This window comes from Chrysemys picta, chromosome 2, assembly GCF_011386835.1.
Source record: "Chrysemys picta bellii isolate R12L10 chromosome 2, ASM1138683v2, whole genome shotgun sequence".
NCBI lineage: Eukaryota > Metazoa > Chordata > Testudines > Emydidae > Chrysemys > Chrysemys picta.
In genome coordinates, this window is record NC_088792.1 from 62827969 (window position 1) to 62847432 (window position 19464).

At 41.1% G+C, this 19464-nt stretch overlaps 1 protein-coding gene across 2 annotated transcripts in view; it reads right to left on the reverse strand.

The window, feature by feature from the left end:
• Positions 1-17611, reverse strand: part of CDCA7L (cell division cycle associated 7 like) — a 32543-nt gene extending 14932 nt beyond the window's left edge. The window contains exons 1-4 of one of the 2 annotated variants that reach the window (XM_024106655.3): positions 17416-17611; positions 6629-6769; positions 2348-2482; positions 1429-1785 (exon numbers count right to left, since the gene is read on the reverse strand). In XM_024106655.3, the coding sequence (XP_023962423.1) occupies positions 1429-1785; positions 2348-2482; positions 6629-6769; positions 17416-17439 (657 nt within the window). In that variant the 5' untranslated portion in view covers positions 17440-17611. The remainder of the gene's footprint in view (positions 1-1428; positions 1786-2347; positions 2483-6628; positions 6770-17415) is intronic. The other variant, XM_005290839.4, reaches the window with a different exon arrangement.
• Between the last annotated feature and the right edge of the window lie 1853 nt (positions 17612-19464).

The following is a 19464-nucleotide window of genomic DNA, read 5'->3' on the forward strand; positions in this document are numbered from 1 at the left end:
GTGATCTGGACAAGAATAAAGAAGATGTTAATGAAATTCACACAGATACTGGACTCGGAGTAGCTGTAAATACCAGTAAGGACAGCACAATTATACAGAGAAATCTAGATAGATTAGTAGACAAGGCCTTACTCTTGTTTCATTTACCAGGGGTTCGATGTGCAGCAATCGATGCATCAGTGGTCGATTTAGCAGGTCTAGTGAAGACCCGCTAAATCGATCGGAGATCATTCTCCTGTTAACTCCTGTACTCCACCTGAATGAGAAGCGCAAAGGGAGTCGACAGGAGAGCGTCTCTAGTCGACATCACGTAGTGTGGATCCCGCGGTAAGTAGATTTAAGTACGTCGACTTCAGCTATGTTATTCACGTAGCTGAAGTTGCATAAATTAGATCGATCTCCCCCCATAGTGTAGACAAGGCTTAAGAAACTATAAAATGAGCTTTTACTTGGAAAGATACAAGCCAGTAGCCCTGGGGGAAAATAATCAAATAGTCATGCCCAATGGAAAGCAGAAACATGAGAAGCAGTAAAGTTGAAAGGGCAACAGGGAACCCAAATGAGATATGGGTTTGTATCACAATATCGCAGCAGAAAAGGCCAGTGGGACTTTGGACTGCATACCCAACGGCATCATGACAAAGAGCAGGAAGGTAATAGTCCCCCTCACACACAATACATTAGTATAAGAGGAAAGTTTTAACTCTAAACTACACTTCTCAAACAAGTGAGCATACACTTAGAGATGCAAAAGTCTTGATTGCTTTATCTTATTTTTCCATTTAGTAAACTGCAATAGGCTTCTCAGCCAATGTAGTAAATTAGCAACTCTGTTGTATAATGACACAATAGATCATTTAAAGTTAATGGATGGCAATGCTTTTTGATAGGATCTGGTTATAAGGTGTGTCTTCACTACAGAGTTAACCTGGACCCTTACTTAGTTGTTGCCCCCTAATCCTGCTCCCGTCCATACATAAAAGCCTCTGCCCTGAGTTTTGTGGTACTTTCAACCCAAGCTAGCTGGCAAGGCTCAGGGTATATAGGCTAGAACTCAGGTGAGGATTTCACTCAGGCAGGTAACCCACACACTTTCTAGTAAGGACACAAACTAAACCACTCCAATGCCTTCCCACAATTCTCCCAGTGAGCCCAGGATAGACAAGTACTCCCACAGTTCACTGGGAGTGTCTCAGTTTACTGTGGCACAAGAACCATGGGATATCCTCCCAGAAGGCCTAGTGACACACATACAAAAGAGCGCAGCACCAGTGTGGACATAGTAACTCAAGTGTGGCTTTGCAGTGTGGCTGCTCACAACCAGGCAGAGCTAACCTGACTGCTCAGACTTGGATGCCAATCACCCAGTAAACTCTGTAGTGAAGACATGCCCTTAATGAGTACTGGCTTTTGTCTGCTTTGTCTTACCATGGCTTTATTTTCTTTGATGTTTATGGCTCTTTTAAGCAGAGCACTGGAGCTTTCTTCACGCGTCTCTTTGACATCCTCCTCAGACTCTGAGGCAGACCCCTCTAGTTTCTTCCATCGCTTGCTGCTTTTCTCTCTTGTGAGAGTTTTAGGGGGTTTATTGTCTTGCAAGTGTAGCTTGGAAAAAGTTGGTTCAGGCACCTTCTTCTTGGCAGACTTTCTTGTGGGGAACTGAAATGCCACACGAAGGCCAAAGCTTCTTCTCTTGGGGGAAGCCTTCCCTTCTTCCTCCTCCTCCTCGCTACCCAGTAAAGATAAATTATTGTTCTCTCCATCACTCAAATCTGACTCCACTGACTGAAAGCAGAGATAATTAATATGTTATACTGACAGCTGTCACATGGGAACAGGCCACTTTTTATCCTCATTATTAGCATAGACGATTACTAAGTATCAGAATCTGAAAAACTGGAAACTTCATCTTGTATTTAGCTAAACCAACAATTAAAAAAAAATAACTGTTCACAGTGGGTGCAATTCTGCCTTTTGCAGAGACCAGTGCAATGCCCACTAATTATGTAAGGATGTGGGACTTAAGTAACGCATAGGTTTTGTGCTGGACCTCTGCACAAGAGTGAATTTCATCTGCTGTGAACAGTAACCAATCCTCCTTCCCTTAAGCAGATGATACTTCATTACATGCACTAGTAGATATTTTCCATCTCTGGCTTTTATGATACATTAATAAAAGATTAAATATTAAGGAAAATTTGTCTTCAGCACAAACATTTGACATTGTTAAATAACAAAATAAATTTCAACCGGCTGTATGAAAACAAGAGGATTACACAAAGAAAGAAGAAGGGGGCGGGAGGAGTCTGTATTGTATGTCTGAACACAATGAAAATGCTAGCTTTACCGTCATTCCATTCGCATTGTTTACATCCAGGTCACTTGGAGCAAAGCCTTCAAACACTTCACTTTCTGAATCAGTGTCTTCAGTGAAAATTCTCCTCAGTTCCTCAGTCAGGTACTTGGATTGAAATCGAACATCCTGTTGAGCAAGCATACGAAAATCACAACAGTAGGACACAGTTTGCCATACAAAGAGCATTCATGTAACTTTTTCAATCCAAATTAGGAAATGCTTAATGTTAAGGAGTTACTGAGCAAATGGTATGTTCCCGTGAAAATGTTAAATGCAAAACCTGTCACAAGAAAAAGACACACTGGATTTCAGCCCTATCAGTTATTTCAAATGAATATTGATACTCTCCAGTTCTGCTATCTTTTTAAAAGATGACCTGTAGAGGATTTTTTTTAATTGAGTTTGTGTCTTTTTTGCTTCATTATGGTGCATAAAGCAGACCTGAGAAGGATTTGCTTTAAAAAAAAAAATAGATTTTTTTTTTTAAACCTCAGAAATATCAACTCTGGTCTTCTCTGGGTTCGTTGGTGTTGCAGGGTCTCAGAAGATGTATATTGTTACCTTTCACACTTTGGTGGAAGAGGGAGCTTAATCAGCAAAGGTTCCCTCTCTCCAAAAAGTCAGTTCATCACCGAAGTTAAGTAAGTGAAAACAAAATTTAAAAGTTTTAAACAAAATAAATAAAAAATCCCTTTTGCTCAACTTCCACTCTCTCTCTTTGCTCTTGCAGTATCATTTTAACAACTCTCCAGTCATCACAGGGTTTTCCAAGCTAGACAGAAAGCAAATTTCTAATATTAAAGACTAATGGGAAGAAAAATATTTTCCACAAATAAGTAAATAAATAAATAAAAGATCCCCCAAACACCTTTCGGGTCTTGCTTGCATATCATCTACTTAAAAAAGGGCTGACACCCATTTTTCCCCTTTGCACACCATCTTTACATACAATGGGTTTACTATACATATAACAAAAAAGCAACAATATAAGTCCCATGATGAGTAAGGGAGATTTTAAAAGAAACAATATAGAAAAGCTTCAGAGCATCTGTCAATGTGTCATTATTGCTATCTTGAAAAACAGGACTAGCTCAGGGCAGGGGATGTACACACAATCACACCGCACCTGCCTTTTGAAACTCAGCATCCTTCACTTGAGACAGTTTACTTCCCCAGTTTTCCTTGGATGTTTTTAACTCCCACACAAGATACAGAAATGACCTCTCATACAACTGCACTTGGCTAAATATCTTTATTCTCTCCTTCAATTCCCTCCCATCCCCGACGTTAATTATACACTTCTTTATGTTGAGATAATATCTGGTGAAAAATAGATATAATAGATGAGTGGAAAAACTTGCAGGGGAATAGAGGAAAAATCATTGCATATACTGTTTCTTTACACTTAAAACATCTCCTACAAATTATTATGGGTAATTGGAGTGAGTTTTCTCTGAGCAAAATTACTTTGTTCTTTTGTTGATAGCTGCAGTGCAGCTGCTTGAGAAAGGAGCAAACACAAAAGGGAAGTAACTTTAAGGGAAATTGTATTTCTCTTTGAGAAGAACTGAAGTTTGTGTTCACTCTGTACTTGTATAAAACTTTGCAGCGCTGGCTAGAAAGACTGTCAGTTTGTTAGCTCTGTACAGTGACTGAAAAATAGGGAACGAGGACCAATGATGTGCAAGAACAGTAAAGTGTGGCATTTCCTATACAGAGGTGTCCTTAACAGTAATTTTACTACATAGGAAGAAAACAAGCAAGGAGAAACTAGTGCAACTAGGCTATGTCTACACTACAAGTGCTACAGCAGCAGACCTGCAGCAGTGCAGTTCCACCGCAGTAGTGCTGTAACATAGGTGCTTTCTATGTTGGCAGAAGGGATTTTCCATCTATGTAGTTAAAACTCCTCTTCAAGAGGTGGTAGCTAGGTTAATAGATGAATTCTTCCATGGACCTAGCTGCACCTATACTAGGGGTTAGGTTGCCCAACTACGGTGCTCCGGGAGTGAAATATTTCACAGCCCTGAACAACGTAGCTAGGGTTTAAGCTAATGTTTAAGTGACACAAAGGAAGAGATTACAGGAGAGACTTTCAGGAAACTCTACAAGGGAAGAGACATGCAAAACTCTATACTGATAATAGCATTTGTGTATCTAACTCCCTGTGAACTACTAAGGCACAAATATGACCCTATTTATATTGACCAACCCAACTTCTTTGCCCCTTCCTGCCTAATTCCACCCTGCAGAGCTTTTCTTCCCTTCCCACCCTTTTGCTCTTTCATTATAGGATAGTTCTTCCCTAGGTAAATCTCAAATTTACCTCTCATACAAAACTTCCCTGTACTGTTGCTTCTTCCCCTTCAATATAATTAAAATCTGCTCTTTCATAATTAACATCACTACTGAAACCTTTGTCCAAGCATTAGTCATCTTTTTGATTACTCTGTCTCTTTTCCTCACATCTTCCACCTGCAGTCTATCCAAAATACACAAAAGCCAACTTCTTCCTTCCAGTGTGCTATGCCACCCCCTTTCTTGAATCTCTTCGCTAGCTTTGTCCCTTATCATTAAAAAACAGATGTAAGTTCATCGCTGTCAAGCGCAGTGAACTTCGCTCTCAGTTTCTCTTCTTTGCTTCCTGCTCTCTTCCCAGTGTCCTTCTCCTCACACTTTCCACCTCCAGTACTTCCAACTGCCAACTCAAAAAGTGAGTGTGACGTTGCACTCTATGATTTTATGAAAATATGCTAATGAGTTTGAATATAATGTAACTGGAATATGCTTCATGCAAAAGGTCTCTATAAGCTTTGTAATGATACCTTACAAATCTACTGAGTGTGGTCATCCTATTTGTATAAATGTATCACTCTTGTATCTGAAACTAGAAATATGAAATATAACTCTGAGGGCCTATCGTAATTATGCAAAGTAGGGGCCATTAATGGTAGTTTGGAATCTTGATGGCTCCCATCAACCAGGACAATTGACTGCAGATGGCTCTGTTTTACCTGTAAATCTTCCTGTATACTTGTGTGCTGGCAAGTGAGTAATGAAGTCTTACAGTGACATGTGATCATGTCAACTGAACTGGAATCCATCTTTAACCTGGTGCTTTTCCATTGAGAAGGAGAGGGTGGGAACCCAGAGAGGGACAAAGGATTGCCGCCTTATGCAAAAGATATATAAATGGGTGGAACAGAACAAATGAAGTAGCCATCATGAGAAATCCCCTAGCTACCACCTGAGCTGGAACAAGGGCTGTACCAGGGGAAAGGACTATGCCCAGATTAGGAAGGCATCCAGTCTGTGAAAAATACTTATTGAAACATCTCTCAGGCTGAGATTTTATCTGTACTCAGCTTTATTACTGTATTAGACTTAGGTTCGCGTGTTTTATTTTATTTTACTTGGTAATTCACTTTGTTCTGTCTGTTACTACTTGGAACCACTTAAATCCTACTTTCTGTATTTAATAAAATCACTTTTTAAATATTAACTAACCCAGAGTATGTATTAGTACGGGGGGGGGGGGGGCAGGGGGGGCAAACAGCTGTGCATATCTCTCTATCAGTCTGTATAAGCTTTATACAGGGTAAAATGGATTTATTTGGGGTTTAGACCCCATTGGGAGTTGGGCATCTGAGTGCTAAAGACAGGAACACTTCTGTAAACTGCTTTCGGGTTAAGTCTGCAGCTTTGGGGCATGTGGTTTAGACCCTGGGTCTGTGTTGGAGTAGACTGGTGTATCTGGCTCAACAAGACAGGGTGCTGGAGTCCTAAGCTGTCAGGGGAGGAAAGCAGGAGCAGAAGTAGTCTTGGCACATCAGGTGGCAGTTCCCAAGGGGGTTTCTGTGATCCAACCTGTCATAGTTAGGTTACAATGGAATCCCACTTCAGTACTGCAGACGTGCAACTGATTTATAACGACACATTTTACTGAGCTGTAACGCATTCTCCAGCGTAGGGTATCACTGAATGGCCATTATTCTTGCCTACATGCTATGTGGGCAAGTTACGAATACCAAACTTACTCTAGGCTCTCCTCCTAATACAGAAAGGAGAATGGATTTAATTCATATAAGACCCTTTTTAAAAGATCATTACAAATTAAAAGAAATTAAAGGTGAGTAGTTTTTTGTTTCTAATAAAAGGATTATAGATTTCCATTTCTGCTAAGAGTTAAGGTCAGCGCTGCCCTGAAACAAATTCAAAAAAGTTTTACTGTTCCAAACCAATACACTAGGGTTTATGATAAAATGTTCCTACCTTTTTTGCTGACTCCAATGAATCAAAACTATCAGAGCTGTCTTCTGATGACAAGGTTTGCATGGGAGCATCATCTCGAAAACCAAGAAAATCCTCGTCATCGCTGGGGGAATTAAAAATGTCAGCCACTTCCTTGGGTATCTGTTTTCAATTTAAAATGAGATAGAAGATAAAGTCACACATTGCAATAATAATCTACTAAAAGCTCTAATGGGAATAGCAGCCTCTTGTTCATTTGTCACTCTCTTATTCACATACAAATATACATTATATAGAAGCAGAACTGTATCTCAATAAGCCAAACTCCACAGGATGCTGTGCAGACTGCTTTAACGTGTAAATACAGGCCCCAATCCTACCGACATTTCTGCATGTGCTTACCTTCACTCAGTGGGACAGCTCATGGGAGTAAAGATAAGCACAATACTTAAAAGTGTCTGCAGGATTGAGGCTATAGATTTTAATCACAGAAATATGCCATATTGATCTTTAGAGCAAGGTTTAAGTAATATCTTCAAACTCACTACCACCTGCAATCTAATGACAGCAAACTGTTCAAAAACGAGTACTGTCACTGATTTCAGGCATTTCAGAAAGGTCTGTCTGTGCAAAGAGACTTCAATTGTTGGGTTTTATCCTTTTTGTAACGATATTTATAGTTATAATAAACAACTGTTTGCCATGTTTTTACAAATAAAATTAAAAATATGCATTTGATACTCATCACCACACAAGGCTTATTTTGGGCCATTCAATAAGACAAACCAAACGCATGCTGCCCAGAGCTTTGTCAGCTAGGAACCCATGAGTTAATCAGTTGGGAAGCTCTGGACAAAAACATCTTCCAGGTCTTCTTAAAATGACCAGGTCTGTGCTTAAACATACTTTCACACAAGGAGCAAATTCCAGGGGCGCAGCCCAAAGGCTAAGAAAGTTCTGCCACCAGCACCCAGAGCTTCACTTTTGTGACATTACATTCTAACATTCTGGATAAGCCTAACTAACGGTGGCAGGTCAGAGATGGCAAAGGAGGTCTTAAGGCAGCTCTCAAGCCTATACCATTTAGAGCTTTTGCATATTGCCTGACTGAATGAATATGCCCAACTGTACAAACTGGGATAGAAGGTGCTCTGCATTGTGCTTACCCTAGTGCTTCAGAACACAAATTTATACACTGATTCAAGCTTAGCATTTCTTGAATGACAGATTGCTTTAGGAAAGATATGCTCAGCTAAACAGTGTCTACTCAAGTGCCCAAACTGCTCACCAGTGACCAGGTAGTACATCCTCAGAGCAATGTGTACACTTTAGGCAAACTTCTCTTATTCATTGTATGGATCTTTCTTGCATATTCTGAACTGGTTCCCCACATGCAAGTTCCAGTGAAATTGATGAAAGCACAAGAATGCAAGAGAGAGATCCAGAGCTGTTTGATGGGAAGGATGTGATCTTCAAACAGAGTTCAAAAGGTTTTCTGTTACAAGAGAATGCTCCCTATGTGAACTCAGATAGCCACATGGCATTCTGCATATCTCCATTAGCAGACAAAAATAAGAAGTTTCTAAATAACCCAAAATGATACAGATTTTCTCAATCTTTCATCTTTGCCAAGAGCAAAGTTTTTCCAAATGGTAATTGCCATTTTCCAAACATTGGGGGTGGGAAGAATCAATCACGTTACTGGCCAACTTCCACTTGGCAAGTGTGTAATAATACAAGAACATCTACGTGCCTAATTTTAATCTCATATTGTTTTTTTGCCAGCAAAACTCCACAGATGTAAATAGATTCAATCCTGACTTACACTGGTTTAAGCAAGATCAGAATCAGTCACGAAACAACTGGCCCAAGCTAGCAGACAGAAAGCAGCTCAATCACTTCAGCTAATTCACTAATGCACTTCAGCTGGAGCTGCACTAGCCATACTAGAGTTCTGGAATTCTCCCCAATCCCCAAATATGGGCAGCCAGAATCCCACTCCTTTGCTGTGGAGAAATTTCATTCTTCACTCAACAGAGAAGGGTTAAAAATGGAGCATTATACATTTTAATGACTTAATGGAAAAACATACAAGGAGCTGTGAGCCTTGTTGCTATGAATAAATTGCTTCCAGGAACAACTGCATTAGTTCTTGTGCTATTGTACAGCTGAGCTAGCCACTGCTGCGATTACTGTATGCCTAACTAATTTCTTCTTCTTCGTCTATTACTTCTGCATCTGCACCAGAGGAGCCATTATGGGGGTGTAATTACCGATTATGAACAAAGGGAAAAAACCATACTTTCCCAGTAGAGGACCTTTTTTTGATCTCTATGCATTCTCAGATACTGAGGGGCTCTGATTAAAGTAACTTGCTGCAGAACTTCAAAAGAGACTTTTAGTTTGTGACCCCCTCCCTTTGATTTTCAAGAGTTCTCATTAAAATGTTCAGGAGTCCCCATTCCGGCTAAATGGTTTAATTTAATAGAAGCAAAGAAGGCATGATTTATATAAGGTGGACATAGTCAATGAGTCTGCATAGGACACCCTGCTAGTGCATCATAAAAGTTATGTTCCTGGCACCAAGGGCTGTCATTTTCCTGTCCATCTCCTTTAAGAGATTCTGTTCAGTTCATCAGCGATTTACTAACTATTCTGCAGTCTACACACAGTGCATAACTGTTTTTTTTTAAAACTCTGTGCTCCAACTGTATCAAAAATCCAAAGTGAAAACAAAAAGAAAATATCACAATGTCTAAAGGAAGAGCAGATGATTTGGGGCTGGGAAAGAGAAGGGATGGAAACAGTGGATTGGTGAACTTAATGAAATTGAAGATTATTTTAAACTTTGCTAGTTTTTAAGTAAAGATTTTAAATGCATCAACTGCTGGTTCTCCCCCTTTTATGAAAATACTCTGTGCAACACAGCTGTCTCAATCTCAACGCCCCTGCTCCCTGCTCAGAGTTGAAAAGCATGAGCAACGCAAGACTAGAGTCAAACAGCTCTTAAAGCATGAGGGTTTTGGAGAAATGGACAGATCTGTAGGGCATGTGCTGGTCTCAGGCTGCACAAGCATGGGGTTTTTTTTAAAGCTGTAAATGTAAGTTATAAGAAAAATAAATACATTCACTGTAAAAAAAAAAAAGACTTTTTAAGCACCATACAAAGGCCGTGTTCAGCAATTTTATAAACATCACAACATTCTGGATCGGGTGCGTCAAGCACTACATACACAGCTCTGGTGCTGCAGGCACAAAATGCACAGACTAATAAACATCTTTGTATATTTCTCATCATTTAGCTTATTTATTTCCAATAGTCCTAGAACTCACATAGCAGGCCAAATTTATTCCTGATGTAACACAGCACTGATAGCAACAGAGCTACACCAAAGATGAATCTGTGCCAATGTCTTTTGTATGGTGTGTCACTCTCTATTAGTTGTGAAAAATTTTGACAGCCATGCACTTCATTCTCTTGTTAAGGATCAATCAAAATGCATTCAAGCAGCTAAATAGTTGTTACAATGTTAGATCCTATTCTTTTAATTCTGGCAAACAAAACATAAAGACAGCAAAAACATGTTTGCCCTAAACACATTTAAAAAAATGGAGCGAGAACTGCCTACTCAATGTACTTGCAGGATAGAAGCACCTCACAGAGTTTCTAACTTTTCACACTGGAATGCTGTATAAAAAATAACAACAGAGGGAGGAAAGGGAAATAACACTCCAAATATGCTCAAGGAGAATTTATACTGAATATTCCAACATAAAACACGTCAGTTAAAGCGAAATTAAATTTGCAGGGACATAGCAGAGATCTGAGCAATTATCTTTCAAGAGCATTAGAGTGACACAAAAAACAAATGTTGAACATCCAGGAAAAGCTTATAACAAACCAAAACCTTTGAAATGATGGACTTTCACAGGTAATATAGCACATTTTGGCTTGGAACACGAACAGTAGCCTAAATCTAATCCAAACCCGAACTTCACTTCCTCAGCCCATCTCCATTAATAGTACATCTTAAAATGCTTATTTATATTGCAGGAGCATCTAAAATGTCCCAAGTGCTTTCCAAATTAAGGTAAAAAATAGTCCCTGCCCCAAAGAGCATACAATCAAAACCTTTCCAGAATAACCACACTTACTGAGCTGTAAATATACCTGGCCTTTGGTCTGATGCCTGAAAAGCATCCCAAGACACACTGGTACCTAATGCTTTGCTAGGTCTCAGTTTCCTCATCTCTAAATTTGAGATAATGAAGTATCTTATCTACCTTTTTTTAAGAATGTTGATATCTTTGTACAAGAGTCACTCTAAGTGCACTCATATTAGATACCAGATAGAGACAGTGAAATTGATGGTGTTGCATTGGTGTAATACAGGGAATCTGACTTAATTGATTATGCAAATTGATAATTCTGCTCCCATTGTAACCAAAGGCAGAGAAGATACACACACAAAAACTAGCTTAAAACAGATGTTACTATTTCAACACAATAAGAAAATACAAAGTTTAAGTGCCATCTTGGTATTCAATATGTGATTGATGGAGAATGTGTATAATATTTTCTCTCTCTACAAGTCAAAACAAGATTTTCCTTACTGCCAACAGTGCAAATTCCATCTGAATTGTTAGAGAGAAAAATAACCAGGTGGTGTGATTTCTGTTTTAGACGTCAGAAGCAGCAGTAAGATTCTGGAATCAGAATTTAGCAGGCAGCTTTGTTGATGCAAAGGGCAGAACAGAATACAGTTCACTGTTCTGTGGTTTTGCCAGGATAGGAGGAATAGAGACTATTTAAAGGGACACCCACAATGTATGTTTGTTGATATCTGAAGTCCAGTGGATACAAATTCTAAAAGATAATAAACATTTCTACTGCACTATCAACTATTACCATTATATGCACAAGTTACCCTACAACACTTTTCAACCAATCATTATCATCTCCATTACTATCACCATTCCCACTGTTCACATCCTTTTCAACAACAAACAAAAGTAATATATAAGATGACTATGGTGTAACTGAATGAAAGTTCTTTTTCTCTATTTTTGCAGTTTGTTTATATTGTGAATAGTGTTGCTGTGGTCATGTTAGCCTCAGGATATGAAAGAGACAAGGTAGGTGAGGTAATATCTTTTATTGGACCAACTGCTTTTGCACCTTCCACCAAGTTTTTGAGCTACACAGAGCTCTTCTTCATGACCTTATTCCACCAACAGAAGTTGATCCAATAAAAAATATTACCTCACCTACCTTATCTCTCTTACAGTGTGAACAGTCAATTTCCCTGTTTACACTGTACAGTCACTAGGTCTCCCCTGTTATTTGCATAGGTCTTTCACTCAACAGGAATTAAAAACAGAAAAATATACTTATAAAGCCACAAAAACTGGATGGGAGACTACAGAGCTGAAACCTGAAACAACTTTTAACTCATTTCTTTAGAAAATAATGTCCCTTTAACTAAACAGATACAACTGGAAAGACACATGGGACTGAAGACTGCTAATGTTAGGTCTTGTCTACGCACATGGTTCAACTAAACCATTAATTAAACCTCAGCAAACTTGTGTGTGAACACTCCTATTTCAGTTTAAGAATTAAGCTAAAATGAAATTAGCCAAAATTGCTTCTTAATCAACTTTAGTTAAACCAAAATAAGCTTGGTTTAGACCAAAATGTGTAACCACACATTCTTTTGCACCAATTTAACTAAATCAGGTTAAAAATCACACTTTAAATTGGTGCAGCTGTGCATGTAGACAAGTCCTTATTTGCAACAACCCAATGCACATCAACAGGCCTAACTGCATGAGCAAAGCCAGCAGAATTTGACCCACTCTGAGCAGAAGCTGCATCAAAAACAGATTTTCACAGTGTAACTTCTGAGCACAGACCTACTTCAAGGCTTACAATAGCTATTTGTATTCCAGTAACACACAGAGGCCCCAGTCAGGATCATAGCCCATTGGGCTAGGTACTGAACAAAACTACAGCAAGAGAATTCCTTGCCATGTACTATTTACATTCCAAGGCTTGCTCCTACAATCAGATCCATAAAGATGAATACGATTGTAGAATCAGGAGCTAATTTAAGACATACTGTAATAACAAGTGGCAATAAAAAAAAATGGAAGGAAGATGGGAAAAAGAAAGAGTGACAATGCTAGGAATCACGTGATTACACACATTCACATTAGCTATGTAAACAAGTAGATAAATTAGTTTAAAATAGATAGATAGATAGATAGATAGATAGATAGATATCAGAAGGAAGATATCAGAAGTCCTTGACCATTTACCAACCTGATATCTGTTCACAGTTTCTCTTCGGAAGCATAAGTTGGCTATATTGAAGGGGCTTTATGAAATAGTTTGGGGATGGAGTATTCCAGGCACAAGAAGTGTCATGGAAGAATGCACGAAAGTGCTTTGGGAGAAGTGGAGAAAAAGCAGGTATACCTGAGAGATCACACAACATTAAGACTTTTGGAATAATTAAATACCACCCGAGAGGAAGATAGGTTATCCCCACTGTGGTATATTGTAAATTTTTGGATTTTTCATGAAAAGCAATTATCTTTATTGCCAACCTATTATTGAAGAAGACTCTTCCATTAATTTTTAGCAAATTTGGCTCTACATGTGTCTAGACTGGAGTATGGGTTTCTAAGTGGTTTTTAATTAGTAATTAAATTGAGTTAAGCTATTTTATTTTAAAATAAGGAGTATTTGACTTCTCATGAAGTCTTATGACAAGCAACTTATTTACAACATTGTGTGCTATGACTCTTTCTTTAACCCCAGACCTACAAAAAGCATTTTCCATCATCACGAAGCCATAACTTTCCCCATTGTTTATCATTACAACCAACCAGCCTTTATTATCAGGAACTAAAGCCCTAATCCTGCAATTTAGAATGTGGGCAGACTGCTCCACCTACATGGAGCCCTCCAGAAGTCAATGGGGCTCAGCATGGGCACAGCAGTCTACCCACACATTGTAAGTCGCAGGAATAAAATTGAACAATTGCCTTTTCATAGGTGGTGTGAACCTGCAATCCATAGAGATGCTTTCCTAAAAGATTGCTAACATTATGAATATGAGAACAGCATATATAGTGTGACCATACATCATATTCTTTCCCATTTCTCCTATCAGCTCTTCCCCACAATACCTAATTTTTCATTGATACACACTCAGAAGCTGGTCATTTCTGATTTAATTTTGCCTAAAACAAGAGCAACATCCTCTCATCTGAGGGCTCTAATCTACTTCTAAATCCCAGCTTTCCAGACAGCAGACTTGCACAGTACCATTGCACCACTAAGTTGACTACTAGGTAAACTAACATAGTATAGAAAAAAATAGACCCCAATTGTGCTAGTTGGCACTGTGGAGTCATGGACTTCAATGGAGCTTCAGGCAGGCACCTGAGTCCACCTGCCTGGAGTCACTTGCAGGCCGGGGGCCACAGATGGTATTTTCTGGTGATATTAACTTGAATTCTGTAAGTCAATGTCAATTTTACAAACTCCAAATATATGAATCTCTGTGATACCTGAAACGCATATTTGGTCCTGTAGATTAAACTTCTATAAAAACTGACACATGTTTTTATAAAACTCCAATTTTAAGAAAGCTTTGGATGCCTCCAAAGACATCTGTAAAACTGGGGTACACTTGTATAGCCATACACACTCTACAGATACGTTTAAATTAGGCCTTTGGGTTACTAAACAATATACATAAACAAAGCAGGTCTTGTGACTCAGAATAGTTGGCTAGCAATTGGCTAAAATGGGGCCACATAACTACACCTCTACCTCGATAGAACGCTGTCCTCGAGAGCCAAAAAATCTTACCACGTTATAGGTGAAACCGTGTTATATTGAACTTGCTTTGATCCACCGGAGTGCGCAGCCCCGCCTCCCCGGAGCACTACTTTACCGCGTTATATCCGAATTCGTGTTATATCAGGTCCCGTTATATCGAGGTAGCGGTGTAAGTCACCAAACTAGTTTGTGTTTATAACCTTTGACCTTCACTGTGTTTTTTAAGGAGCTCACATAGTCGATAGACTAAATCAGGGGTAGACAACCTATGGCACGCGTGTCAAAGGCAGCACACGAGCTGATTTTCAATGGCGCTCACACTGCCCAGGTCCTGGCCACCGGTCCAGGGGGCTCTGCATTTTAATTTAATTTTAAATAAGGCTTCTTAAACATTTTAAAAACCTTATTTACTTTACATACAACAATAGTTTAGTTATATATTATAGACTTCTAGAAAGAGACCTTTTAAAAATGTTAAAATGTATTACTGGCATGCAAAACCTTAAATTAGAGTGAATAAATGAAGACTCGGCACACCACTTCTGAAAGGTTGCTGACCCCTGGACTAAATGATGATTCAGAGAGACAAGGAAGCCTGAAATACATCTGAACTCCTGAAGGCGCTGGCTCCATGTGGCTCAGCAGGAAACAAACCCACTGATAGAGCTCCAGAGAAATAAGGAAAAGGAAGGAGTGCAGGACTGCAGTCCCTTTTGCCCTGTCAATAAAACAAACAAATCACCACCCAAAAGTGCCACAATAAACAAGAGGAAGATTAGAAAAGATTGTTTTTTTAAGGGGAAGTGGAGGGGGAGAGAATGACAAACGAATGTTATATTTATTTATATCTATTGTCTCTTGAGTAAAAACATGACTGGGGGCAATAATGCCATCTCCTTGTAGTATCAGGCATTAATACTTTGCTCTTCCATAAAATACCTTCAGTCAAATGATCTCAAAGAACTTTACAAGCACCAATAGCCTTGCAATATTCCCCAATATTGTTATCCTCACTTTCAGATGGAGAAGAGCTGGGGATCAGGTAAAGTTGATGGGGCTGAGCCAGGAACAGACCTCAGGTTCCTAATGTATTTGTATGGAAGACCATGTACTAATTTAACATCTTTCTGCTTCAGAAATGTTTAATAAGTGCTCTAGTTTGTGTTCAACTGCCCACCATGTAAAGCTGCTTTCCCTTAAGCTTAATAGATTCACTAATCTTCCCTCAGTGAAATTATGATACACTGGTACATTCTTGGAAAGTCACCACATGTATTAAGCCTGATCCTGCAAACACTTTCACAAGTAACTTTATGTGCCTGACCGTGAAGACCCTGACCGGGAAAACCATCACCCTTGAGGTTGAGCCTTCTGATACTATAGAAAATGTGAAGGCCAAGATCCAGGATAAGGAAGGAATTCCTCCTGATCAGCAATGACTTATTTATGTGCCTGAGTGTCCCTTTAACTACTCTTTGCATGTGAAGTTTAAGAAGACTACTCACACATGTAAAACTAAACCCCAAAGGCCCCAATCTTGCAAACATTTACACACATCATTGATGTTACTCACATGCGTGTTTATAGGACTGGGGTCTAAAAACTAACATTTTTAACAAAATAAGAAGAGGACAGAAGCAAAAGAACTATCACTATTGAAATGTGTGCGAGACGCCCTAAATTTTTTTTTTTTTTAAAGATGGCCCTTTAAAAAACAATAAAAAGAAACTCACAAATAGGTTAGGCCAAACATTTTAAGATTTGGTTAAAAAGATACAAAATCTAATATTAAGATATGTTTTAAAAACATAATTTTTGTATTAATTTCCTGGAGTACTGGAGAACAAAGATAGATTTTCTTTTTGTTTTTATGCTAACTACAAATAACAGTAACACTACTTTATTTTTCCTAATGGTATTTTGCACTCAGCTTTGACAAAAACCACAACAAATTAATTATATTTTTAGTGTTTAGTTTTTAATACAAGATCACAGTATCACAAGTGAAGGAACTTTTTAATTTTTTAAAACGCAGTAGTGTCCACTTAAATATAGCTTCAAAAACTTGGGTTTTGAATTTTAACACTCCGTCCCTGTTTATCATGCAACAGGAGGAAACGAGGGGCGTGGCGTTGCCAGCCCCCTGCCAGCTAGTCTGATTGCTGGTTTCCAAATGCCCACAATCACGTCCCCAAGTTTTATTCCAAATCTAAGATATAAGAAATAGATTCACACTAAATTAGTGGAAAATATATAAAAAGGGAAGCCAAACCTGGCACGGCAACTGTGTAGAGAACTGCAGGAGGAAAAGCAGCCCCACAAAGACACTGGGAAATACCTCCCAGCAACACCAAGCAACCGATTCATTATTTGAAACTTTTGTGAACTTCTTTCTGAGAACCAGGGTTAATCAACTGCCTTTTAAGAGCCAACCTGAGAGCCAGGCAGACTTGTAAACAATAGAGGGACCAAGTTTGCCAGCAAAGCCAGGCCAACAGAGCAATGACCCCCCCCCCTTCCCCAACGCATCACCCTCCCCATTAATCAGAACACCAAGGGCTACCCCCTTGGCAATGCGCAGAGGGGCCAGGGAGGAGGAAAGGGACGAAAGCAGACCGAGGAGGAGGCGGCTGCTAGGTCTGGCCCCAGCACTGGGTAAGAAGCCCCGCAGAGGCAGCCGAGCGAGCTCCCTTTGCAGGACAGGCTCCACGTGGTGGCGAACAACCACAGGCGGTCGCTGCTGGATAGGAGGGTGGGGGTCTGGCTCAGCGGGGCAAGAGGCGCGCTGCAATGCCCTGCCACCGGCGCCACCCGCTCCCCGGGCAGATGCGTGCAGCTGGCGGGGACGCCTCCGCACGGGCGGCACTTGGCGCCCAGCTGCCCCAGGCCCGCTCCCTGCGGAGCCGGCGCGCTGCGGGCGGGGGGGCTCTAGGCGCGCCCGGGGCCGCCTCACCTTGCACTGGGTCACCGCTGCCATCCTGCTGCGCCCCCCCACGCCCGGGACGCGCCGCCGCCGCCCCAGCCCAGGAGCTACTGCGCCGCCGACGTTGGGCCGCAGAGCGCGGCTTCCCCCGGACGTGCGGGGGGCAGGGCGGGCGCGGGGCCCAGCCAGAGCCGCCGCCGCCTGCTCCGCCCGGGGGCGACGCGCGGGCTGCGCTGGGCCCGCCCCCGAGCCCTGCTCGCCGCAGGGCGGCTGCGAGGCGCTGGTAACCCCACTCCTGGGGGGCCGGCTCGGGCCCCCGTTGATTGCGGGGAGGGGGGACCGGCCCTGCCACGGGGGCCACAGATTGAGGGCACCGCGTTACCCCTTCCGCGCTGTGGAACCTTCCCGCCCTGAGCGCCACAGTTGGGGCCACCCAGCCCCCGACGGAGACAGGGCGAGGGCCATGGAAGGGTTTGGCCATCAGCCTGGCTACTGCTCCCGGAGAGGTGGATGAAAAGCCCTGCCCTCCACCTGGGAAGCGTCTAGACACTCGGGGCCCCGCTGCCGTGCATTGCAACACTGCCACTGTATTGGAGACGATCCCGCACCCCATCGGCTGGGCTAGGGGAGACCAGGCTGCAGAGAGGCTTCTCCAGGCAGAGGGCCCGCTAGTTAGGCAGTTAGTGGGGACAACTACGTTCCAGCCCCAGCTCTGCTGCGGAGATCCTTGGGCAAGTCAGTTAGGCCAGGTCTACACCAGGAGCGTTTCGCATAGCTATACTAGCAATGCACGGATAGCGAGGATGCAGTTTGTAGCAGGAAAACTCAGCACTGTTGCTAATACAGCTGATTTAAGCCCCTCATCTTTCCCCACCCAGGCCCTGTGTGAAATAAGCGATACTGGGAAAAGTGCAGTTCGCTGGTATAACTATTTGCACTAGGGTCTTCAAGTGGCATAGCTATGTGGGCCGCAAATCAGTCAAACATCCCTCAGACCAACATAGCTTATGCTGAGAAAAGTTTGTAGTGTAGACCTGGTCATAGTCTCTCTGTAAAATTGGGATAATAGGCAATAGCCTTTCCCTACTTCACAGGGGTGTTGATAAGATCAATCCATTAAAAACTGTGCAGGCACTGTGATGATATGGTCATGTGTACCACAGTGAGTTCCTTATACATAACATTTCTCTCCAGCCTGCTGCTCGCTATGCTGGTGGTCACCCCTCCATCCCTGAAGGGGCTGTATGTCAGTCCCACAGCTATTTATTAACCCCTTATCTGTGCTGATGCTATGCTCTTCCAGTCTTCAATCCGAAGTGTTCATAATTCATGATGAGTCAATCCCCAAAATCATGATTGACTTAAAAATCATGGGTATTTGTAATTGATCTGTTTTGGTGCTTTCTGTTTTTTTAGTCTGTATGTTTCACATTTTCAAACTTTTCTCTGGAATAAGAAGAGCTAGGGGGTTTGGTGTTTTTTTGAATGAAAGCCAAGATTTGTGACTGCAGCAGCTGAGGCTTTAAGAAAAACACCAAATATTATGAGACTTGTGATAAAATAAGACTGTGAAGTCTGCCATCTTTTCAAGTAAGGAAATTTAAGCCCCACAAGCAAGTACGTCAGGAGAAATGGTAGAGCTTAAAGCCATATTACTAGTCCCCTGATCCCTCCTCCAGCCTCAGCTGTTCTAACTTTTGTCACTGGTAACAGCCCTGTGGGGCCAATATGCTGGATCAGCACTGCATTCTCCAACACACCTGTGAGGGAGTACAGCTCCAGTTATGCCGGCTTTACAGTGACAAGAGAGATCCCAGCTATGCCTTTAAGGCTGCAAAAGGGCTGTACTATGAGTCAGGATGTGGTCCTAGATGTATTTATTGATAGAGAGAGAGAGAGAGAACCGAAACAATTACTTTCCAATACAAATGAAATATTTATTTCTTAATAAATGTAGCTAATACTATTTAAAGGTACTCTGGTAGTTTAAGCCCTGAGCCTGCAAGTATGAAAGCATGTGCTTATAATATGGGTTTTGGTACAAGTACAGTTTTGTAAACCCTAAAATGAGGAATAGAA